Source organism: Pseudoliparis swirei, chromosome 5 (genome assembly GCF_029220125.1).
Source record: "Pseudoliparis swirei isolate HS2019 ecotype Mariana Trench chromosome 5, NWPU_hadal_v1, whole genome shotgun sequence".
NCBI lineage: Eukaryota > Metazoa > Chordata > Actinopteri > Perciformes > Liparidae > Pseudoliparis > Pseudoliparis swirei.
In genome coordinates this window covers 21040908-21067569 of record NC_079392.1, presented here as the reverse complement: position 1 = coordinate 21067569, position 26662 = coordinate 21040908, and the positions used below count along the sequence as shown (strand labels likewise).

Sequence of the window (26662 nt, the reverse complement as noted above, 5' to 3'; positions counted from 1 at the left end):
TAATGGCATTATTTCTTAGCACATTGACTTTACAGTATAAAAGAGGAAGAAAGAAGCCCGTTCCCTGGCTAAAGAGTAAATATATAAAGAGCATGGTCAACATGGGGCAAACAAAGTCCAGATCTTTGCAGGTTAAAGTTCTGGGCCTCATTTTCACTGCAGGGGGCCTCGAGATGCCTAAAGACAAGCATGCGTAAGGAAAAGACCACGACATGGAGGCCTGTTTAAGCCCACATTGTCCCTTCTCCATCCCCTATGGCCTCTTACAGCACCCCCACCAAGCCAACAGGCCTTTGCCTCCTTTCTGTGTCCATGGTTCCCCCCTCCCACACTACAGGGACCCCTCCCCAGTGTTTGTAATCCCAGCAGAAACACTTAAGGTTCACAGTGGGTGCTCATCAAAACCATCTGCCTGAGAAAAGGGTGAGAGAGAAAGAGAGAGATGACGGAGGGAGGGGAAAAGGAAAAGAGCGATGGAGGAGAGGGAGGAAACCAGGGAGGCAAGCTGCCTCATCCAGTTCATATGTTGGTTGTACTAATCTGTTCAATTAGCACCATTACAAGCCCTGCAAGTAGCCTGATTATTATGAGTGTAATCTTCACCCGTACCGAGGAGCCAGGCTCAAACTTTATCGGTTGCAGTGAGCAAAAAATAAACTTGGGAGAAACACCTTTCATTGCAGCCTGAAAGTAAATAATGAGCTGCATGTAAAACCATAAAGAGGAAAACAAAACGACAAACCCGAAATGAAAAATGACATGAAGCTGCAACATGAATGAAAACAGCCAACCACTGAAATTTCCAACCCCATAAATGTTTTCTTGGAAAAAAATGATTACTTAACATGAGAGGTAAAATCAAAAGAGGGATTTCTTTCTTTTTCCCTGTGAAAGGGTTTTTCTATTTCTTGGGAGTTTTTTCCTGATTCAATGTGAGGTCCTAGGACAGGGATGCCGTTTATGTACAGATTGTGTTTTGTGATAAAGGGCTATACAAAATAAACTGAATTGAAAACATTTAGCTGTTTTACCTGTTCAGTCTTATAGGACCTTATTTCCTTTCACCTGTGGCAATTTATCCACTGTGAACAACAAATGCCTGCTCAGGTCTTTATATATATATATATATATATATTTATGTGTGTGTGTGTGTGTGTGTATATATGTGTGTCTCCAAGGGATTGCTGATCTGAACTCACAAGGGACCAAACATTGACACAGACACGCACACACTTACTCATCTACATAGGCAAGCACACACATATATATATTTTCATGCTCCTCAAATCCATTCGCAGCTGTGAGAGTAATAACCGACGGACAACGAGGCGCACTGCCTTCACACTGGGTCCAGTATGAGTTACTATAAATATTTCATAGGCCGCCGAATCTACTGTTTAGTTTCAGATGAGGAAAACTAATGGTACTCTGTCTCTTTCCATTGCTCCCGCATGCCTAGATCAAACAATGTTCAGTCTTTAAATCGCCTCCCAGACTGCTGAGAGACGGGGAGAAAGATGCCGTGTAGGGGGAGTGGGGAGAAAAAGAGGGGGTTGTACCAGACTGCAGCTGTGAGAGTAATTATGTGCTCGGAAATGTGATCATTTGTGATGAATAATGAATCGATGGCTAAGATAGACTAGCAATGTTTGGCAAATGGAATGAAAGCGGTGTTATGGGAAACTCGACTCAGGTACAATAATATTATTTATGTGTGAGAGTCTGTGGGTGAGTTACTGAGCGCTGTGGAGTGTCTGAGGCATATAGAGTGAGTCTGGTGTCCAGTATGGTCTGTGTCTGTGTGCATGCTGGTGTCATACCTCCTGTATGGTTCTGGAGCCGGGGAAGTTGAGACTGTAGTCCCTCTGGGCCTCACGGTGGCTGATGACCAACAGGAAGTTCTGGTTTAACGACTCCTGGAGATCACTAAATGAGGAAAACATATATAATAGTAAGAAATAGGGATGAACACAGTAGGAGAGAGAAGAAAAAAAGAAATAATATAATTTGATGCAGAAAAGGAATATGGAAGAAAAAAAAGGCCCGGCATAAAAAATGACATAAGAGTGAGAAAAAGAAGAGGGCAAAAAAATGATGAACATCATCAGTAAGAGTCACTCAGTAAAAAGGGCACGTTGAAACTTGTCAACTGGTTGTAGCCTGCTGGCCCACAGGGAGGTGGGTGCCTCCCCTGGGGGTGAGTCGCCCACTTCACTGGTTGTGTCTTAACAAGCCTGGCCAGTGCTTCACTCAGCAGGCCACCACAGCCATGACCACCTGCACAGTAACAGCATGCAGTCCATTATCCTGCCGTATCGCTAACAAACCTGGCAGCTCTTATGAAATAAACACAGGAGGGCCTACAGCACCTTCCTAAATACAAAACACAGATGCTGTAAAAGTTTTTACTGCGACTTACAGTGGCCCAAAGTGACCACACAGCAGGCTGTCGTAAGGTTGTTGACCGAGTTTACTGGCTTTTTTTCTTTTGTTACAGAGTGTAGACAATTATGAACATAAGGGACCAGCAACTACTTTCATTCTCAAGCCAAAGAAGCAAATGATGAAAATATTTATTTTGCATCAAGGCAAACCTCTTTAGCAGATGCTGCTGGTTAACTCTTGTATTACTGCTGTACTTCTCTGCCTGTCTAGCTTGACTGTATAGTGATAGTACTTATATCAATTCAAATATATTAGTTCATTTCAATTACAGGCTCCTGTAAGCTGCATCAGAAACCTAAAGATTCAATCTCTATCGGCAGCTGTTTTATTTTGAAATATTCCTCGATTTTAATTAAAATTCATAGTATTACAATGTGAACATTAAATAATAACACTGAAAGTGGAGATAAACTCACACGAGTACTGTTAAAAACGAATAAAACCAATTTAAAATAACATTGGATCTCACGTCCAGCTACATGAGTAATCGGACACCTAAAAGATCAAACAATAAATCTAAATATTACATTTTAACAATGCGTTAAAAATTGCAATAATTATATCTTTCCCCTCAAAGCATAAACAACATTCACTGGTGGGCGAATACAAATGCAGACAAATGCTGTTTACAGGTAACCACTGGTCTGAGACGTTCCCACTCTCACAGAGGATGCCATATGCTGATCTCATTGTGAGCAGACCTGGCAGTGAAGACATGATCTGTTCAAGAGGCCCTGAGGGGTCAGACTTTTTGGACTGGCACCGCAGCTCGCCCAGCAGCTTACAGCTGTGACAGAGACGCTGTGAACGACGCAAACGCAGACACTTTGTGTGCTTCACGTAGAGAGGAGGTGGTGGGGGAATCAACTTTTGGAAGCTTCATTTACAATAAGCTGTGAGGTTAAGTAGCGTTTTGAGCAAACGCTGGGTCTGTGCGGCTGAATATCAATGGGAGGCTTAAGGGCCGAAGCAGGCACTTAATCAGGGCTCAGAACCCAAGGAGAGGAGGAAGAGTTGAGAGAAAGAGAGGGATGGGGGAATTAATATGTAGCGCACACATTAATTATGCAATCACACACTTAATCTGCACAGATCTGGACGAGCTTATGTTAACAGAAGCTCAAATTTACTGTAATGACAGCATATTTACATTGACTAAAACTACGAAATCAATATGTAAATGTAATGTTTGTTGTAGCTAACTGGGGAAGATTGGAAATGTGTGGAGTGGGAAGGATGGATGCATATGTAATAGGGCTGAGCAGAAGGGTGAGAGAGATGTGTGTGTGTGTGCATGCGTGTGTGAGGCAGAGTGAGAAAAATGGAAGGGGTAGGGACACATAAATAAGGATCTAGCTAATATCATGATTATGTTTGGACACAGTCCCGAGCTACTGCTGGCAGGCAGCTAGACTCCTAAATAGACAGAGATAGAGGGTAAACTGAGTGGAAGTGTTACTCTGTCCTTCCAAGCAAAGAAGGAACATCTTAGCAGTCATTCATGGCAGACCGTCGAGCCATTTGGTGAGTGTGTGGGTGGAGTTCTGTTCCAAGATTTACTTTGAAAAGAAATCAGATCACTCGCTGTGCTCCATTAGTACAAATATAATTAGTCAGAATATAAAATGCATTCAGAGCGGGGAAACGTGCCATCTGTCTGGAGAGGCTTGCAGGTTAATATAAACAAAACACCGGCATTTCAAGTCCAATATCTCCACTGCTTTCCCCACTGATGTTTTCAAAGCAGCTGTCATCTGAAGGCAGCGGGCCCTTCAAGCAGTACAGGGTTGGAATGTGGACGTCTCCGTGTTTGCTTCTGCCGTCAGAGGTCTCCTTCTCGCTCAACACACACACACACTTGTCACATCCAGGTCGGCCCGAGACATCTCTCGGAGGTACTTGACATGGCATAAGGGTGCCGGGAGGAAAATGTCATTTAACTTTATGGACAGAGAAAATGGAGCGTTTTGCAGGGGAGAAGAGCAGGCGAAACAGATTGGTTTCATTCTGAGGTAAGCCCGTCGCCTAAGCTGGGAGTCCCCACGGCACAGAGCAGACTCTAGACCTTATTAAACTAGCACTGCCAGACACAGAGGAACACACACACACACAAATTATGGCATGTGCCTGTAAAACACAAATACCCGCACACACACACACACTCACATTGTTTTATCTGATTAGAGACACACTGACCAGGTGAGCTGTTCCCTCTAATTTGCACATGGGAGGTCATGAAGTACACACAAGGTCATCTTACCTCCTCCACATTTTGCATCCACAACAAAGCAGAAGGACGCGAAACCGTTCAGGCCGTGCTCGGTTTCGTTCTGCCATCTCGTTCCAACGTTAATCAGCATGCTAACAGAGCTGCTCTAGCTAACCAGCTAGCTACCTTACCTCAAAGCATCTGTGAATCTGCTACTGGATAGCTGACGCACAGACCAAGAGATGTGAGGGAGGGAAAGGAAGCCGCAATAAAAACACACAAAACCTAATGAATCATTTTTGCAATTTAAAAATTATTGGAGAGTTCAAATTAAAATAACCTTTCCTTGGCAAACATGCTTCCTGAGAGCAGAGCGGAGAATAAACGAGGAAGGAAACAGGCTCCGTTGAAATATTCATCAGGCCGTCATCATTTATGCAAGAGATGAGGTCCTCCTCAACACCCTCTTGTATTCACAGACAGTCATCAACATGGCCACAGAGAAAGACCTTCTTTAGGCCGGCCGTTGACACTGCAGTACGAACTGCACATCACATCGCTAACTAAATAACTACCTGAGATGGATTGGTGCTCAGTGGAAAATCTCCCAAAGCCTCAAGATTTATTTCTAATCAAACAAGACAACTAAGAGAGGTTTACTCAGCGGAATCGTAATGACAGTGGAGCACTGTTTAATCAGTCCGTTTGGTTTAGGTGTGTGTGCTGCATGAGCCAAGCCCTACAAAGTAATTGCCAGAGATATTACCATTCGTGGCATATTTGCATTTTTACTCAGCAACAATTTGAAGCAAATAATGTGAAATAAAATGTGGGTGAATATCTGAAACTACAAACGAGCAAATAAAGTTATATAGCAGACAGTGGTAGTGCCTTACTACAAAGCATACATTTTAAGATTACAATTTTAACTGAGAATATTGGTTCTTGCATTAGTCGCCACAACATTGCTTTTATAAATAGTAATAATAACTATGCGTCTATATATATATATATATGTTCTTGGGCCTTTCCATATTCAACCCATAATTCCTAATAGTTGTATTGCACTTCTAGATAATAAACCCCAGTAGCACTAATGTGGTTAATTAATAATAGTTAATAATCACACCAGCCATGAATTGCTGTCTCTTACACTGTAACCCATATAAAAATAGCTTTCTTATGGGTTCTGCTAAATAAGTTTTTTTCATGCAGACCGGCTTTATTTCTGTGCGTCTCTTCCAAAAAATGAGAGCCTAAACTTAATTACGCAAACCTGTGGGGAAACGGAGAGTGTTTGACTTCTTTGGTGTCAATATGTTCAGAAAAAAACAACAGTGCAGTGCAGTTGGTTAATGAAGAAAAAAAGAAAAACAAAGGATCTATGAGTAACAATGAAGTCATGTGGGAACAATCTTGAGTGGGATGTCAGATCTGCTGTCTAAACAAGTCTCACATTGGGTCATGGTAAATGGTAAATGTCTTTTCTAGTCTTGTGACCACTCGACGCGCTTTAACACTACATGACATCATTCACAGACATCAGGACTATCTAATCATTCATCAGGGTTTTTCCTGCATAGAGAACATTTGGGCGCGCGCCTACGCCGTTTTCCCGAGCGCCTAAGGCAAAAAAAGTCCACGATGAAAAAAACAAAAACAACAAAAACTGTGTTCATCACGTGCATGTCAGCGAATATGTTCTCAATTATATGTTTCAAGTCGGCTACAGTCAAGTCTGTTTTGATCAATAGTAATCGAGTTAATAAGCGTGTCTTCTTGTCTGGTCAATACGCAACTGTGAGGTGCGCGAATGGACAGAGCGGCCAGCTGCTGATCACTCAACAGCCCGACGTGCACGAATACACCTGGACTATATAGGGATGCACCGATCTGATCGGCGCCGATCCATATCGGCCAATATTCCCATTATCGGTTTTGATCGGCGCTCTCAAAACGGCGTATCAAACTTGGCCGATCAGATGACGTAACATCTGCGAGAACTATCAGACGTTTCAATCGCCGCGCACCGCAACGGAGACGATGCGCCCGGCGAGGGCCGCAGAGTGAGAGGTCAGCGAGGGGATCCTCACGCACCGAGCGGCGTCCCCGTCCCCCGAGTTGAATCACTGGGTCAACTCAGCCGACTCTCACATGTCTGCCCCTATAGACTGATGTTCACGGTAAACACATTCCATCGGGAGCGCGCGAGGGTTTTGATAACGTTAGCGGAAGGATTTATGTGACAGCATCCGGTTTTGCAAAGTTAGCGGAAAGAACCACGTGAAACAACATCCGTTTATCAAAATAAGATGTCGACAAATCATACACGAACATATAAAAGTAAACAATGAACTGATTTTGTATCTTTAGAGATCGTTTCTGAGATTTAGCTTAAATTATGCTAACATTAAAACATTTTTACTGTACCAAGGAAGAGTTTATAAAAATAAGTTTAAAAAAGTCCTGTATATAGATCTCCCCAAGAGTTCCAGGAAATGAATAATGCAGATGTGTTCCATACATATCTGAAATCCCCTACAATAGCAATCAAACAATTTTAATGTATCAATTTGGAAATTTTTCAAAGTAAAAGTCCTAAAAGTTTAAAGAAATCTGTAATTTCTTTAATGTTTGAGGTGCTATATAAATGTATTTACTATGGAAGCCCGTTTCCGCCACTGTGATAAAAAAATTAAGATCCTGTCAGTCATAATTATGAGATACTATCTCATAATTATGACTTAACTAACTCATAATTATGAGATAGTGTCGAAATAATTATGAGATAGTAAGTCGAAATATTTTTTTTTTGGGAGCACCGAAGACCCATTTTGACCCAGGAAAAACCCTGTTCATATACTGCTTACACAGCCTATAGGAGCAATTTTGGGGTTAAGCGTCAGGCCCAAGGACACTTCGACATGGACTAACGGAGCAATATATTTTTTATATATATATATATACATACATCATATTTTATCATTTACAAAACAGGATAGAGGCAATAGTCTGGAAACACAAATACTATTCCATACCCTATTTTTTTTTACATGCCATTACCTAGAAAATATTCAGAACTAATTCCATATTTTCCCATACTGCGTAGAAACCCTGAATAAAACTACACCGCAGGAGCACAAGTATACACGTGGAGGCTGTGAAGGCAGTTTGGTCTGCATGATGATGTGTTGTAGACTTATTTGGCCACTTGTAGGCAACTCCCGATTGTAAGACATTTAGTCATCTACTGATGCATCTTATATCGTCGAATACAACTTTAAAATCTCTTAAGATTGTGTTGACCACAGACTTAATTTTATGCATCTGACCAAAAACCAATTGACAAAACCCATTGACTTTGAGAGGAGGGAACCAGACATGCAAAAATCTCTAACTCAATTGCCCTCTATAATGAGACAATAGAAAGAGACAATGTGTCTCACAGACTCGACTTTGAGCATCACTGAGAGTGGAACACTTATTTAAGTGCAATGAAATAACCCTATTAGAAAGAGTTCTACATCTGTGATTAATAAGTGGAGTTGTAATTTAAAGCACAGTAATTTGGTTCCCTAATAATAAGTAGATAGTGACACATTGGGACCATGAGTTGGAATAATGTGTGCGTCCCTCCCTGCAAACTCTGGGCTGAAGCCTTTACTGGCACCGGGCTCAATCTACTGCAACAAATGTGCACACACTGCACTTACTGTGGATGTACAGTGTGACCACAGTTTATTTTTACTGCAAGCTAACAGCTTGCCTGGTCCCACTGCAGGAGACTGCACCCCCTCCTACTCTGTGATCTGTCACCTATCCTCTCCCAGTATGACAGCATAGTCACCACACGCACACACACACACACACACACACACACTCACAGACACAAATGCATGTGCATACACACAGGAGCCCACCCACTCTATTCAGCCCCAACTGTCCTCCACCAAAATAGCTGACACAGAATAATGAGCTCCTGACACCCAAAATGATATCGATAACACTTGGAAAAATAGCAACGGCGCTGCTAAAAAGACACAGCAGTAAGTGGGGGAGTGAGAAGACGAGGAGAGGGAGGGAAGACTGGGGAGATGAGGGCCATTAGCTGCCAACACAATATAACTACCACTTAGCCTAACTAGCAGGCAAAGCGGCAAACTGCCAAATGACTTCTTTTACAAGTGTTCTGGTGACATGAGGATGCTTATTTGGCTGCTAACATGGGGAAATGTGGGGAGAGTTACAGTACAATATTAATTTAGAATCCACCGTCAACAAACAAACAAGGGCCATCCTAAGTGAGACCATAAACAACTCTAAGAAAACGTACTAGAGACAAGTGCGACGGAAAATTATGAAAACATTCATTATTATGAGCCTATTTTAGATTGTACCGTTTCCTTATTTCCAAGTGAGACTGGTAAAACTGGAAATCACAGAATGGTATACCAAAATGTGCCATTCAATGTTTTATCAGGATGTTTTCATTCAGCCTTTAAACTGAAAACAAAATCTCCCCTGATCATTCGTCATATAGAATGAATGATACAATATAATGTTTATTATTGTGTCACACATAACTATGCCCAGTGTACATGCGCCTACAAAACAGTCAATTAATTCAAGCCATGACCAGAGTGCTGCATATCACCATCTATAACAAAACTAATAAATCACTGACAAAAAACATATACTTCATCGTTCAGGAGAAATAAATACAATTGCTTATCAAATTATCCATCTTGCCTTCTTTTGAGAGAAAGTTAGTCACCTTAAAAATGTAACGGCCATTCCAATTCTTGCTAATCTGTAAACAATATTATTTCAGAGTTTTGTCAGGCCATCTAATGGATCCCTCTGAAATCATCATAATTAATACAGTATAAAATGGTAATGGCACTCACACAGCTCACACAATCAGTTTTACTGCTGAATATTTTGGAATACCTCAATGGCTCATAGAATAGAAACTGTGCAACAAAAGCGTCTAGAGTCAGGAAAGGAAAGTCATACATCCATCAAGAGATACAAGACTAAACTATTTTTTTTTTACTCATTACAATACCATTCTTTCTGAAATGCATTATTTAAATGTTGCTTTGATTTATTACTAATCTCGACATAACATTACAAACTAACCAGTCAACATATTTTGTAGGTCAAATTCAGCCAGTAAAATGATATCATCCGTGGATAATAAAATATCCTATCTAATGCCTGAATTAGCTTCCGTAATGTGTAAAATGTAAAAAGACTTGGAGAGGATATCTTCTTTTTCTCCAAAAGGTATGTCAGGAATCACATCATTGATCTTAAGGTTGAGATTGTAAATCCAATACACTTATTCCTAAATTAAAAATCCAAAGTTCTTGGACTCCCTATAATACGCAGGTGAAATGAAGGGAGAGATGTGACTTCTTTAGATGATGTTAACCTTACACTAATGAAAAGGACAAGCACATGTTCAGCTGCCACCTGTGATTGTATTACCGCTTTGGCTTTACACTGCAAGGCTGACATTTCAGAAGTAAAGGTTACTAATACTCAGAAATGAACACGAAGAACACAAACAACAAATCTCTATTGCCACTCGGTACCATCACTAAAGTAACACTTGGGTGTTTTGAAAATAAATGTGCAATAAATAATAGATGAAGTGTGAATATCATATACACAGTCCATGAAGAGTACGATGGGAAACAACCAGAACCAAGCAACAATATCAGGCTGAAAGAAACAAAGATGGGAGGGGAAATTATTATTTACACAACAGAAATTGCGGCGATAGTTGTCCCTCTCAAAATGTCATAATGGACGTGAGAAAATGAATGTGCAGCAGCAGGTCAAATGTCTCCTAATATACCAATGGAAATGGTGTTTGCTAGCTGAACTCTGGACACATCTTCATAACTGGAAATAGACTGCCACCTGGTGTTTGCTGTTGTGTACTACACTCATACCACCACCAGGAGTATTTCATAGTTACTAGTGACAGTGTACTAGGATGGGAAGAGGATTTATTGTGAAATTACTAATAATAAGAAGAGAGTGCTTAATACTAAGCTTAATACCTGTTTTTGCTGGTGCTGGCAGTAGGAGCGATATCTGGAGTCAGGACATACAGGCTGTTGTTCTTGGGCAGGTGTAAACTTCTCATCACCGTCTGATCACACACACACACACACACACACACACACACACAGAGAGAGATACAACTTCAAAATAGTTATACTAACAAGAAAGTACTTATAGCTGTAAAGATAATGATTTATAAAGGAAATATACTTGTGCTAACTTCATTAGAATGCATACTTCATTCATCTCCAGATTATTATATTTAGCTACACACAATATTATGACTAGGTTTTAGGTGAGAATATAGTTTGAGGAACAGAAAATAGTTGTAGGGGTAGGAAACAGGCCTGTTTGCAAGACTAATGTTGGCAAGAGCTTAGTGACCCGAGCAAGGCTGTGGCGACCAGTGGTGTGATCTCCACTTGGCCACAGAGGCTTCACATGAACACACTCATGCTTATTAGATGTCTTGGATAACAACATTACAACAATGTTTTTATGCTGTGTTCTAATCCTTGCAACTGAAATTGGAAAATGTAATCGTTGAGGTACAGAACACGCAGTAAAATTGAAAAAAACAAAACAAAGGTAAGAAAAGATAAACTCATATCACCGGTGCTTTTTTCCCCTCTTCTCTTTGTGCTACATTGCTTGTTTTTTTAAAGGGTCTGTTAACTCACACTGTCGGATACATCTCCACTCTTCCATCCCTTCAGCTGCATTTTGGATACTGGGATCCCAAGATCTGCCTCAAGGATTTTTTTGATTTCTCCTGTAAATTAAATTGATGCCACATTTATATATATATATATTATGCACGGAGACAATATGATATGTGGAGTGTTGTATACAATATTTGTATCAGTGTGTGTGTGGTGCTCACCGACTGTGCTGCCTTCCTCCAGTACCAGCTCTATAGTGCGCTGCCGGTACTCCACCTTGAAGTTGAGCATCCGGGGCTGGCGCTCTACAATGTGTCGGGAGGAGGGGTTGACGGGGCAAAAAGCTGAAGTCGAGGACGATGCAGGAGAAGAGGATGAAGACGAAGAGGAGGGGGGAGGAACTGAACCTCCTGCTGCTGCGTCGGCTGCTTCTGATTGGCTAGGAGGTTCGAACATGCCGGACTGGCTCGCCTCACTGGAAAAGTTACTGCACAGAGGTGACAGGGTTAGTGATGGTGTCGAAGAGGACTGCCGAGTTCATATCCCAGGGTCTTTCATGACACTAAAATGTGCACAGAAGAAACTTCAAAAACATAACAGAAGCCATCAGAAATAAATATTTATATTTGTGGCAACATCAAACGTATCTGTGTCCTCGTCTCTACCATAGACTGTATCAGAGAAGTGGACGCCACACATTGGTTTGAGGACAGACATTCTGAAGCCTGAAATTCGGCTTTTTGGCCGTTGTACAACCGAACGCTGAATAAGCCATTTTTTAGGCAACCTAAGACGAGAACACAGACCGTACAATGCCATAGTAGCAACATGTTAAGGTAGCCCCGTCCCTAAAGAAATACCCGGCTTCATCATTTATGAAATGAACATCATGCTGTATTGAGGAAGACTTGAAAACTGCGATTTAGACCATAAATTAATGTTTACTGAGTAATAAATCAAGTCAGAAGTAGCATCATTTTCCAATAGACTTAAATACAATCACTTTCAGACCCACCTTTCTCTACCATATCTCTTTAATGCTTTTCTCTTTGCTGCTTGCTCAGTGTACACCCCATGTTTCACACAACACAGTAAATATTGTCTTTTTGTCTCCGGTCCATGAACAAAGTGTGCCCTTTGTTCCTTAAGTGTAAGCAGCAACCGTCTCGCAAGAGCCGAGTGCCAGACTCGGGCTTTCGAACAAAGGCCGTATTTAACTGGCCCACCACATTAGAGAGGGCACTGTCCCACGAGGTGGGCTGACGGTCAACGGCCACAAAACCTCTACAGAGTAGGGAAATAGGGTGGGAAATGAACCCACATGAATGAAAGAACATTATAACTGGCTCCTCCAGCAGCCACCTCAGTAACAAACAAACCAGTTATTTGAAGATTCAAATCTTTCCTGAAATTAGAATGGAGAGGTAGTATAGTTACTGAGAAAAAGGAAAAGTAAGGTATGAGGGTATTTAATAACCTTATACTAAAATCACACAACTATAACTTGTTCTAAGATCATTGCAGATATTTTCTTCTCAAAGGCGGATGGATGCATCTGATATAAAGCCTGCGTACAAGTGAATGGATGTGAAAAAACAAGTTAATCCCACTTTGTAACATGAGAGCATCTGAAACCATCCAAAAGCTGGAAACTGGCTGTAAAAATACACAAGGGAAGTAATACCATGAGTAGAACTAAATACGTGGACTATGGATATAGCAGTATTTGCAGAAGAAAGACAACCATCATCTCATTTCTAGAATCATGCATTTTTGGGAAATAGATGATACACAAGTGAGGCTGATATTTTGCGCCAAGAAGCGAAAGAAAATCAAGAGAGATCTTGCAAAGAGGACTCTTACACTTCTTCGAAGCATCCAAGATTAAAAAAGACAAGTAAAACCTAAACTTGGCACAGGAACACTGGAGGCCGTTAAATTGTCCGTTGTTGTTGTTGTTGTTGTTGTTTTGGGGTAATTCCATGACGCCCCACATATAGATGGCACTGTTCTGCTGTGTCGTCCAGGAGGCGTCCCAGAGCCGAGAGCCGTTGAGCCCTTCACCCGTGGACAAACTGGAAGCCAGTGAAGCAATTACACACAGGATTTGGCGTTTTTAATCAAGTCCAACCAGGAAATAATTTTTGGTGGCCTGAGGAATTTTGGTTACTGATCAACAATGCAGGCTTCTTATAATTCCCAATCTGCTTACTAAAGAGGACACGGGGGAGGAAGGAAATGCGTTTGAGATGGGAGTGTTGGTGTCTCCTCCAACTGGCTCCAGCTCAGGTCACATCATCAGAGTCTGTTTACTGGGCAACGCCAGCCGACTCAAACCAGTGCCAGCCACTTAGTAAATGTGTTGGCTGCTGGTCACACTGCCATTCACAGCAACTTGTGCCCTTGAGAAAGACCAGCAATATTCTCATGGCCGAAGGGCCTGAAGCACACCGGAGGACATGGATGCATGCATGCGCACAAGTGTGAACGCAAAATATATCGGATTTCTTTCAGTTGCAGCCTTTTATATTATTCCTCTATTAAACTTCAGAATAAAAGCCATGGCAGGAGCAATGACCCCCAACTCAGTAGCATCTAAATTGGTGTTATTTGCTGGATATGAATAATGCTGCGTTTCACCATTGAAGTGGTGATACAGTAAATGTATTCTCATCAGTTCTGCACTCGTGAGGTGGTGTACAAACTAAACCCACTGTGATCGTGGCAAAACCCAAGCTCATGGAAACATGGAATTACATTCCCTGCTAATGCATTTCGGCTTTGGTTTCACATTTACAGCATTGCATGCTAATATTGATTGTACATGCACGGATATTCCTTAGTGACGTGTCTCCCCACCGCCAGACCAACCATTCATATTTCCTTGGCATTGTCATGATCATTGATTATTCTCGTGAGACCACAGAAAGAACCACAGTGCATTGGAAAAGTCATAAATGATCATGCAAGATCAGGGAGCATTTCATCCGTGTCCTCTGATTTGCAACAAATGTGTAGCAACATGGTTATTACCTTTGTAAAATCCCATTCTCCTGTGGTATCACTCCATTGATGGCTGCCTGTAATGAAAGAAGAGGTCAATTATACAACAGAATATAATACCATTTTCTTAGTTGAAGTTTCTGTGATGTGATGTGTAAATTCCCAAGTCTTTTCTACGGAAAACAGGTGACTGTTCACTGGGATACATAAAGTTCAAGCCAACTTTAAATCAGTAAACTAAAGGATGACAAACACACATATTATATGATATAATAAAATAACAGCTCAGACACAAGGAGCATTCTTGAAAGAAACTGGCAGATACTGCAGCATATTTTTCTATACAGGTATCCTGAAAGTAAGTCTGAGAACTGCACTCCATTTCCAAACCTAACAATAAGTAAATAAATATATTTGGTCATGGAAAGCTTTTTTGTTTATGCAAAGGCACAACTCAATTGTCACGTGTAATAAATAATGTAAGTGTATTTCGGGGATTATTCAGAACACTGTACGACAAACAAGATGCTTGTCAAAGGGTCAGAGGGTATGTTATATTTGCTGTCTGCAGAGGTTTCAAATTAACCGAACAAAATGTGACGGAACGATGAAATATTCAAATAGGGTGGCTGGTCAGAAAAAGAGAGCTGAAAGGACAAACATGACAACAACAACCGCTTTGCACTGAGCCTTTGTTGAGATGGACAATTGATTGGATTTCACTCGAACACTCACTATTCGTCACTGCAAAGACAAGCTAAATGAAGTAAGTCGGTATGTACTGGCTGAATCATATCCCCCTTTTGAACGAAATAAATATAGAGTAGCAAAAGGTTCGACCACTAACAATGGAAGACAAACTAATAAAGCATTGATGGTCTGTATCCAAGGTGATATTGGACGCATCACTGGATCTTCAACAAGATAATGCGACCCGTCCTGCTGCAAGAGGTGTTCAGGGGAGATTTCTTGGAAACAAACTTAAGATATGATTCTGTTCAGTGTTTCTCCCTCAATATTTTGTGTCTTTTTGATACTTTAATTATAACAAGACACAAAGGTGACTGCACTTCCTTCCCCATATTACATTCACTTGCTCGCAGTCTTCTTCTTCCCAACATGTGTTGCATATCTTGATGCATTTCCGCGCCGGAGGTCAAAAACTCTTCGGGGCACCTTTAAGCTGTTAGTAAATGAACGGCACGGACACTAAATCAGACACATGCTTTTAAATTGCTCCAAACTGGTGCATTCTCTTTTGCTACTTATTAAGTTTGTTTTGCTCGAGGTAAAAATATCCTTGAGTTTCCCAGCTCTTTTACATTAGTCCTTTGTTTCTTTATCTTCTGTTTTTAATGAATGTTGTATCATGGTTTCTTCTCCATTGCTTGTTTATTCCATTTAGATGAGTCCTATTATTGCTCGTCACAGCTTACTGGAAGAGAACAGATATATTGTTTTTGTAATTAGTGACACTTTTCATGCAAGTCAACATACTTGTTGAGGAAAGCCACAATATGATGTTCAGCAGTACAAACTGGTTTGGGTAAAAGGCTACATAAAATACAAAGGCTTTTGTTTTTAAGCTTCACAACACTATTTATGTCAAATCTCTTTTCAAGTATCATTTGGGTATCAAAACATCCACTGGAGCTTTGAAAAATGCCTGTAAGAAGGTGACAGTTTGCTCATTTACAGAAAAATAGAGTGTCTAGCCCATCAAAGTCCATTCATTTTAGAGAAGACAAAGTTACAGGAGCACATGAATACATAAAGTTAAGTTAGCTTAAAATTAATCAGGGTGTTATTCCCCGTGCGAGTGGCGTGCTGGGAGTTCATCTGTGAACTACAATGAGAATTCAGACCAAAGGAGACGATTGAAGTGGGATGGTTGAGATAGCCAACGCTAGGATACAGTTATTTTGACGCATTGAAGAGCATGAGGAAAGCACTCTGATGTGCTCTTTGTATCCAGGTTGAGAAGGAAAGAATGTATGTGCTATATTGTCGCCATAATATGGCTGTTTTGGAGCATAGTGACCATACAGATGAGCCGCAGGAGTGAATTGAGTTACTTTTATATTGCATAGTTTTGCCTCGGTTAATCTCCCCTTAAATAAAAAAAGAATAAAACCTTCATGTTTTATGAGATAAAACATTAGCATTCAGTATATCTCACAGCAAATGCCATAACTAATGCATGTGTATACTGTTTACTGATCACAAGATGAGATGCCTGATGAGGATCTGACCTATAAACAATAAACAATATCCTGAGGGGAACAATGCTCACGAGCGTCACTGAAATATTTTTATGTAACCACCCTGCTCCGCAGCCACACCCCACGCATCCACAGGCAAATTGGGTTTTTCAATGTTTACAAAAACTACTGCAGTGAAATTGCAAGTCATCGGATGGACTGGGGCAGTGAGTCCAGGCCCCACTGTCTGTCCTGCCACTGCTTGGACTGCTGCTACTGCCTGCTTTGAACTCATGCCAGTCTAGGTCTAAATATAGACTGACCCCTTCAATATGCACTGCGCGATAAAGGGCTCCTTTACTCAGACTCATCATGAGTTAATACTAACTTGTCAGAACACGTTCTCTCTCACAGAGGGTGTCTCTCATCTCTACATTCACTCCACCACACCTCTCAGGACACACTCTCTCTCGCAGCCACCGCATTGTGGGTGGCCAGGATGCTTCACAGAACAGAATCGCTAACCATTAGAATGTGTGTTATTGGTTGATAACTGCCCTCTTGAACTTGTACTCTAGGTGAAGTCGAGGTCTGTCTGGCAAAGCCGACAGTTAATGAACTTACCACTAAATCCCAGTTATTAAGCTCTAACAGAGTGATTGCCTCTGCAATGTTGTCAATTCCAGTGCAAGCCTGTGAGAAGAAAAGAAAAAGAGGAATTAGAAGAGAGAAATCCATTGTACAAGGTTATGCTGCGGTTTGTTTTATAAGACAATTATTACGCCTGTACATAAGAGAAAAACAAGTTCACAATACAGACAATAAATAATGAAATGTACCTACTATGATACGACCCATAAGAGAAACATTTAAAGTGGTGACACACCCTGAAGTGTAACAAAGGCATGATTATCTATTTTTCGACTGATCCTTGTGCTAGTTTAACTGACGGAACCAAAACACATTCTCTTTCATAAAGTGACAACATATTGGCACAAGCAGTGTTAAAAAGCTGCTATCCCTCATGCAGGTGCGAAAATGCCAAGAGATTGAAACCTTCACAAATAATTGCTTTAAAAAAGGACTCCAGAGCAGTTGACATCTTCTGCTATGTGGTTCACACCTTTTAGAAACGGTGTGTATTTGTACCCGTGCCAAAGACGGAATACCCAAATGTATGATTAAATTAGTACACTAGAGGTCTTGAGTCATTGATTCATTTCAGAAGCGGGGGTAAGGACCCACACAATGCGTGATTTGGCATGAGGGAGGTTAATGATGCAACTGCTATTCTGCATTTAAATAATTACATGATTTAAAACATTGATAAAGGCTGCCTGATGTTTCTTTGCAGAAAAAGCTTATAAATCATTCTAATTTTGATTTAAATGTTATTGGTTAGATTGTGGATATTTTGTCAGAGACAGACTCTCCAGAGTGGAGGGTTGTGCTTCATGTCCGTTTTATTTTACAATATAAAGACTGTAGTAGCAAGTAGAGAAACAGGCCTTTCCTGAAGTACGCATATTAATATTAATAAATTAATTGTTTGCTTTCAGGGCAGGAAACAGGACTATTGACAGGTTCAGGATTAGATTATTAGCTCTTTAATGGACATTATTTATTCTCAACAAAAGTCAAACCCAGGATGTGATAATGTCATTTAGGTAGCATGTCTCTGCCATCCACAATTAAAAGATCAAAAGAAAGTTTAAGGTGAGAATTTAAAGTACGTTTGCACCAGAGGACAACAAACTGAGAATTTGAATGCCAACGCAAAGTAAATAAGTAAAAATTGCCAGGACAGACTTTGTTTCATGCAATGGCTAAATGTCTAGATTGTGGATTGTCAAATCATTATGTTTAACATGTGTTTTGAGCAATTGCTGCTCTTGCTGTTTGTCTGTTTGTTTAGACTGTTATAACATTGTTCTTGTAAAACAGAGCAGTGAAATAATTAAATGTTCATGTAATCTTTGAGCAACAAGGGCTGAGCATGTTGCCCAGTCAAAATCATTGACTAAAGAAAGAATAAAAACGTTAAAGTGATAGCAACAAAAATAAAGATATGTATTGAATGTATTTTTGTGGGCTTGGAGTATTCAGTTTGAATGTCTTTTTTGGTGGAAGTTGGCATGTATGTTGTTGTGCTTTTGATTTTAGTATGATATAGTATAGCTATTATATGAAGTGCATGTTTCTTATTGTGTTAATAACTGTAGGTTGTATGTAGAGGGGAGTATGGTGGGGGGGGGGAACAATGAATTTGCTTTGAGAAATGTGACATGGTGGACTTGTCAACAGCCTAATTACACAATATATATGTTGAGGCCCATCTGAAGATCATGGAAAGCTTGTAAACCTGCACTGGTCAGGGCCGTTGTCAAATATTATGACGATGAGTGTTGTTGATTCAAATCACACGGCTACAATACCAACCCCACGAGAGGGACACTGCCGAAGACGAGGCCTATGCTTAATTGACCAAGTGTTTATTTCAGAGTAAGGGCATATATAATGTTCGCTTTGATCACAGTAAACATGGACACCCACATAACAGGATGCTAGATATTAAATGGGAGGCGTCATTTAGTCGCCCGCATTGTGTAAACATCAACACATTCTACCCCACCTGCAAATAGGCCTAACTATCTTACATCTTCCGGGGACATTCAGTCTCTGACGAGGATTTAAACCCTTGACAGGACGACTGGCTACGTGTAAACAAGTTGGCAGTTTACGTCAGCACCGTTATCAATGTAGCTAACCCCGACCTGTCGTTATCGGTTCAACCGGTACATTTGAAACCTGACATAAAAACGAAACGTCCCCCATTTTAGATCCGGGCCATCGCTACCTAGTGAGCGAGCTCCCATGTTAAGTTATTGGAAATCAGAATCAGTTCGCAAGCTGTCAGTGCGTTAGCTCAGGGAGCTAGCCACGGAGAGCGTTGGCTCAGCTCGGGTCTGCCGTGTGCGACGCCAGTCAGGTCGAGTGTACGGTTGTTGACAGCAAAGAGACATTCAGCAACGGCGAAACAGAGAGCTAGCTGCTGGATGTAATGTGTGGGTTAACGGAAGAGACACACCTGAAAGTCGGCCAGAATCATTTCTCTATCCATGTTGCTCTCGCCGCTTTCGGAGGCCATGGCAATGACTGGCTAAAAGCGATTCTTCTTCCACTGGCTCCCCTCGCGTCGCTCGCCTCACGGAGGGACACGGAGTCGTGATAAAAGCGCGTTGCTGAGTCGCGGCGACGAGTGCGAGTTTGGCAAATTAGAAATATTTAACCTGACCGGGATACAACCTTTTCAGATGGACCCAATTCTGTAAAGTAACGTTACAGTGTTCAGTTATCTCCGATCATTATTGTCATCTAGTCCATTGCTTTACGGCTGCCGTAAAGTGGCTGCAGCTGTTGTAAAAGCTCGAGCCGTGGACGCGATGTTGAGACTTATTGTGAAGTTTTAAACATGACCGTCTGTCCTTTTTCATGCTGAAGACCTCTTTTCATGAATATACCTTCGACCATGTTTCCCTTTCTCATGTCAATATGTTTAGAGGCGTCGGTTCACTCACACGTACATAGTTTAAGCATTAAATTACGCCTGCCCCAGTTCGTGCACAATCATGCACAATTTGCACATGATCGTGTTGGGTCGTGCCTTCACATAGACTAACTCAAAATATAGAGACTAACGATATAGGCTGCAATACATATTCACTATGCTAGAAGCCTGGATTTTCCACGTTTGTGCAATTTTGCCTGTCCTCATTCTCATCCCCCTTTTTAAGAGCCACGGCTCAATGGCGCAGCTGGCCAGATAACAACAATGGGTGGATGTCGGCCGATCCGAAAACTGATGCCCCATCAGGTGCAGCACCCGGGGCGAAGACACAAACAGTAGCCTAATCTATAGATTCACCTTGAACCAGTATACATCGTAATGTAAATGTATTTACGTGGAGCATTCAGTATCTGCAGGCAAATGATAGGTTAACTTGAGGCTTGAAAATGTGCACAGTTAACAAACAGCCCGGGCACAGTAGCAATGCCGCTTAGCATTGCTACTGTGCCCGGGCTCAGCGAGAGGAAATACCAGTTCCCGAACATACGAATGCCAGTATGCCATTGACTGGACTAAGCTCAGATTGTTCACTGGCGCAAGACAAACATTTGTGTCCATGCGCACCGCACCTGCAGGTTGTTGACAGCGACATGTGACCTGATTTGACCTTATTATTCGTCTTCAGTAGCCTATGTCACACTATATCGCTAATAACAATGGACATGCCAAAGTGTGCATTCCTCCATGATCACTATACCAGTTGAAAAGTGTATGTGAGTATACAGTAAATAAATCCCTGGTTCACATCCGACCTCAGCTCTGTTGTGCGCTAGGCTTAGAGACGATATCAAGTCCCACCACTAGAGGGAGGCATTGTAAAAGATGACTGATAGATGATGACGGAATAAAAAAAGCCTATCTTGGTCTTTCACTGGAATTTGAAAAGTGCAAATGAAGTAGGACATTCAAATGTAGCTTCTCCGGTAAAGGCAGACATCCGGCCTCCCACAGCTCAATCTGCACTTCAAATGAACCACACTTTGTGACGCGATTGGTATTTTGGAATGTTTACTGTGTTCGCCTCTTCAGCCGATATCGCGAATTTGGAAATAAATTCAAGCGGACGTCGGTTCCTGGAGGACGGTCGTATGAGGTGGGGTTACCGTCGCGAAGGAAAGGGATCTCGTAATGAGTGTGCGATATTTGTGTGTGTCCTCTCGGTCTCTCTCAGTCATTGCAGGCTGGTTGTATATAACATGATAGCATAGATTTGCAGAAAAGCACTTTTTAGTTTTTACATTTTGGCAAAGTCATCAGGAAATTGAGCGGGAAGTGACTTTGAATGACATCTCATCTTTTGATAACATGCGAGGACGTAAACATTTTATGTTTGTTTATAATTGTTGTTTATCGTTATCTTTGTTTTGCAGTGGCTGACTCTGAAGAATGACTTGCATTTAAAATCCCCCACCCCCCGACCCCCATAACCAATCCTACGGATCACTGACGTTACAATTCAGCATTTGGCCCAGATATCATCCATCAGATCATTAGACAGTCAGAGTTGTGAGTATAGATGGTGCAACACGTGGAAAAAACATTGTTTCCATACTATTATGACCAGCAATGCACCTTAGTAAATCAACATTGAATATCCCAGTCAATCAGAGGTGGTCGAATTCAATAGAAGCTACTTTATTTGAACAGGAGCAGGGTAATAATTCGGGTCAAGCCACTTATTGGGTGAAAGGGGGAGGTGTCTATGAGATATTTGAGCTGACTTCCATTTTGGGCACCATGTGTGCACACCACACAGCATCAGCAACCTTGCTTCAGACAATACAACTTTTTAAAAAAAAGATAAAATAAAGATTTATTTTTAAGAATGGCTGACCAACTCTGCAATGCCTCTGCCAGTGGAAACCTACCCAGAGTGTTGGTGTTACTGCAAAGTGGAGCACATGTTAATGGGTTAAATAAATACAACAGGACTGCACTGCAGGTTGGTAACTTTCAGTTATTATTATTGTTAACAAGTAAAATGGTTTTGTTCATGTTTTTTTGTAAACTGTGGTTTTTCAAGCTTGTTTTACTTCCGTAGCTTATTGTGCTGTTGTAAAGAATTTAAGGCCTAAACAGTTTATCTCCAAATATCCAGAAGACCTCGTTCACCATTATATAACAGGAAATAGTCTAAACAGATATATATTGTTTTTAAAATAAGTAATCTGTGGGACAGATGACAAAGGGGAGTTTGGATGTAAGTCCTATATCTATACGTTATGTGTACATAAATTGGTTTATCAAATTCGTTTTGAAACGTTTTCATAGTTTTACTTAAAATAAATTAACATTTATGGATCTATATATTTCGCATTTTCTTATCTGACATTATATAATTAAATAAATAGATCCATAAATGAGTAAATCTGTGTTTTTGTAACTATTTCACAATGTAATGAATATATCTATAGATGTTGCACTTCGCCTTGAGAAATAGGTTATACATATATAATAAAGAATTAGCCCTTTTCTGTAATATGATAATACAGAAAGTGCACGCTAAACTTGAGGTTAGAGTGTGAGAAAGGAGGAACAATGTGGTGGTGAGGAATATACTTCGACTTGTGCGCCGACTTGCGCGCCGCAGAGCTCCGATGCCGGCGCGCACATCGGGACGAAAAAAAGTCACTTGCACTTTCCTCCCTCCCTCACCTGTTTGCGGTCCTACTGTCTTCGTGCAGGTGGTGAAGTTGGGGAACGCCGCCGTGGTCCAGGCTCTCCTCCGGGCCGGGGCAGACCCCAACCTCCGCGACCCGGTCTGCGGTCTCACCGCGATGCACGACGCCGCGCGCGAAGGATTCGTCGAGTCTGTGCGCGCGCTGGTGGACTACGGGGCAGATCTAAACATCGTGGACGAGCAGGGTAACCTACCGCTCCACCTGGCCGCCAGAGAGGGACATCTGGAGGCGACCCAGATGCTGATCGGACGCACCGCGGACCCGCGTGGCCCCAACGGCCTAGGATACACCGCCGGGCAGCTGGCGCACATCCACAAGAGGGTGGAGTGTGCCAAATACATCCACGACTACTTGAGCTCCCGTAAGTGGTCTTCATACATTCTAAGTTTGTTTCATCATAGCTTCCCGCTCCCAGATCCAAGTCTTTCTTTAAAAGATGGATGCTTTATTCACTCTTCAAGCTTCATAATCTGCATATCTATAATCGCTATGCTGTACCAACTCTGTTAAATTCTGGACTTGCTTTGAAGTATATGATGTAAGCTTTTTCTAATAAAGAATATTTCTGTTCCTCAACAAAAACAACGGCGCTGGAGAAAACTGTGACAGTGTTGAGGCCTATTTTCAATGATTGAGAGGCAGAACAGCACTATTAGCATATTTTGATAGTGAAGAACCATCACTAAAGCGGTTATAGGCCGAGTTTATGTTGTTGGTTTCATCATGTTGTTTCACCCGTGTTGAGTCAAAAATGAGCAACACTCCCAATAATTAAATTCGTTTGAAAAAGAATAAACAACGAATATGTACACTATAAATATCTGAGCACATTTTAGACCGTGTTATATAACGTATTGTCATACTTTGTATAAGAGTGTTTACAAGTTTACAAAGTTAAATTATTTGGTTTCACAATTGAAATACAATAAGAAAACAAGATATATTCACGAATATAAATAATATCTATGCTCCGTTAATAGTTGGAATTTAGAAACGTGTATTAAAATATTGTGTTTATTATTTACAGTCATATCTACAGCACACTTGCATATTTAATTATATAGTTTAATATGAATGACGTTTTTTGTTTTAAAATGAACTTAATGATCTTTTAAAACCCTCAGTCGTATTTGAATTTTGGTATTTTGACAGCCCTATATATTTATGTTCATGATGAAAGTGTACATAACAACAATCAATCATTTAACCTCCCGTGTGAATGTGTTGGTACTTGTTTAATAAAAGGTTATAGATCTGATTGCACTAGTTTCAAAATATGGACAAATATCACTTGATGGCTCCAGCCTGCACCCCGAGGCCTGACGTGCCAAAAAGCAGAAGCTGTGCAAATAAAGGCTGAAGCCCCCACCCAAAACCAGCCACCGGAATCGAAAGTAAAAAGTTTCCTTGATGCTTCGTGGGGACTTACCAGTTTATTTCGTGTGTGTGTGTGTGTGTGTGCGTGTGTGTGTGTGCGTGCGTGTGTGTTCATTTTGGTGCAGATGCACTGTGCTAAATGTTCTCTTTCCATCTCATGTGGCTTGAGCGACCGTGAGTCAGGCCCATTTGTTATAATTGGTATTGCAATGTTTTTTTAAATTTACTTTATTCATTTGAGAATACACTTATTTGGCCTTTTATTTAATTTTAGGCACAAATGTGTTAAAGCTTTTTCATCGCTGTTTAAGTTGTGATGATATGATATAGATTCATTTTATTTCACACTCATGAGTGCATAATAAACACAAATACAACAACAATATATACAAAACAATACGAGATATGGTATTATATGTGAATAGGCAAGAGTTTAAAAGCGTATATGGAAATGCAACGAACAAGCAAACACACACGTAAACGACCCATAACAGTTACAAGTTCATCCCGCTGCTTCTATTTGCGGCAACTTGATTTTTAAAAAGTCCGTAAAGGCCGATATCAGTTTCATACAACCACCTGAATATTTTACATCACAATTAAATTAGTAATTCTCAACAAAACAAAAAAGAATACTAAAATAGAGAAAGTGCACTGGCCTGTTTAAATAGAAGTATATACAGGTTTAGATCAACTAAATCCATTTCATTATATTCCAGCTGAGGCCTCCCTGACTGTTGATGACACATGTGCTCGTGCTCGCCCTTTCAAAAACAGAAGGATCAAATACGATGATGTCATTATCATATTTCTATTTGCTGTTTTCTCTCTCTTTTCTCTACATCCCTTTTCCCTGTGTGTCTGTACGCGCACCGTTCTCACTGATTTCCCCCCTTCTCTTTCAGACTAAAGGGATGAAGAGGATGAAGATAAAACCTTCTTATGAGTTGGTTATGACACTGTGAAGGATTAATTAAACTAATATTTAAGATTGTGAGAATGGATGCATCTCTAATATTCTGGCCAGATTGATAGGTTTTGTTGTTCAAACATAATATTCAACAAACTGGCATTTCCAAAATCCAGTGCTTAAAATGACAATGAAAAGGGAGCAATGTGGATGAGACCAGTGACTGTTAGAAGGATTGAACCTTTTTTTAAACTTACATAAATAAGATAATGTATATGTAATAAAATATGGTGGCATACTTAAAACTAAATCAATTCAATACATTATTTACTTATATTCCGGATAACAATGTCAAAGATGGGTTGCCTAAAGTTGGCATTATGGTGACATCTATGTGTATTATAATATCCTAAATGTAAATTAATATGTATATTGTGAGCGGATTTACTAAAGTAAGACAAATTCCGTACTTATTTGGTATTTAGAGTCCAGAAGTTCAATCAAGTCATGTCAGTATGTGAAATAACAAAAGGAAACCACATTAGTGTGCAGAGGAAATAAACCACGCCCAGGGGCAGTTATGTTCTGTTGCAATGTCTATTTATTATTTGCCTGTAGTATATAGCATATGCATATTTATGCTTACAAACAAGAAAAGTTCTAACAAGCATCCACACACAAACATACAACACCCCACTCAGAGCAAACCTCCATGTTCCATCCTCTACTCAAAAGCAGAAAAATCCACCCCAAAACAGCATTCACTAATCATTCCTGTAAGTGTGGACATTTAAAAAATGAACAAATCTTTCCAGAGAATCAAAGTCAGAACAAAAGCTCTCGCTGGCTTGTGATTAAGAAACATTTTGGGCTGCGGCGGCTTCCTTCTTTAGCAGATACAGATACCGAAATGAAGCAGCTCCACAATAATGCATATCCACGTGGCTGTGGCTAGTCTTCACACAAATCATTGATGCTTTTTAAAAAATAAATTTTTTTAATGTCTTGAATTATTTTTAAGGAGCTGTGGCAAATACTATGATGACATGTTTTTTGTTTACCTCCAGAATGCATGGAGCATTGCCAGTCCCAGCCAGCCATGATAAGGTCCAGATTTCTCCTATTAAAAAAAAAAAAAAGAGAGAAATTGCATACTTAAAAAAGGCATTTGTTCCCAGTCATCTGCTATACTGCAGACGAAAGAAGCGGGAACACAGTACTGTGGTGTTTGGATTGGACAGTGTATTCATTCGGGAACATCCTTCTAAATTGTCGCTGCGTCGCCCTTTCTTGTTCCTCACTTTAGCAGCCGATGCCATCCCTTATCTCGATGAACCAAAGGCCTTGACGCTCCACCTTACTGATGGAGGACAACATAAAGAGTTACGTAGATTAAAGTACTGTGCATAAACTAAGGTGCTGACACCCCCCCCCCCCCCCCAATCTTTCTGAAACACACACAAAAGGT

At 40.7% G+C, this 26662-nt stretch overlaps 2 protein-coding genes across 2 annotated transcripts in view; one reads left to right on the top strand and one right to left on the bottom strand.

The window, feature by feature from the left end:
- faf1 (Fas (TNFRSF6) associated factor 1) overlaps window positions 1-19957 on the bottom strand; it is a 61208-nt gene extending 41251 nt beyond the window's left edge. The window contains exons 1-7 of the mRNA XM_056414402.1: window positions 19687-19957; window positions 17223-17291; window positions 14428-14474; window positions 11616-11881; window positions 11413-11504; window positions 10729-10820; window positions 1821-1926 (exon numbers count right to left, since the gene is read on the bottom strand). Coding sequence (XP_056270377.1) covers window positions 1821-1926; window positions 10729-10820; window positions 11413-11504; window positions 11616-11881; window positions 14428-14474; window positions 17223-17291; window positions 19687-19746 — 732 coding nt within the window. The 5' untranslated portion in view covers window positions 19747-19957. The remainder of the gene's footprint in view (window positions 1-1820; window positions 1927-10728; window positions 10821-11412; window positions 11505-11615; window positions 11882-14427; window positions 14475-17222; window positions 17292-19686) is intronic.
- A 1207-nt stretch (window positions 19958-21164) lies between these two features.
- Window positions 21165-25232, top strand: cdkn2c (cyclin-dependent kinase inhibitor 2C (p18, inhibits CDK4)). The gene is made up of 4 exons (XM_056415144.1): window positions 21165-21319; window positions 21597-22168; window positions 22911-23268; window positions 25190-25232. Exons 2-4 carry the CDS (start codon window positions 22052-22054, stop codon window positions 25192-25194), a joined length of 480 nt encoding a protein of 159 aa, XP_056271119.1. The 5' UTR covers window positions 21165-21319; window positions 21597-22051; the 3' UTR covers window positions 25195-25232.
- Window positions 25233-26662: the final 1430 nt, after the last annotated feature.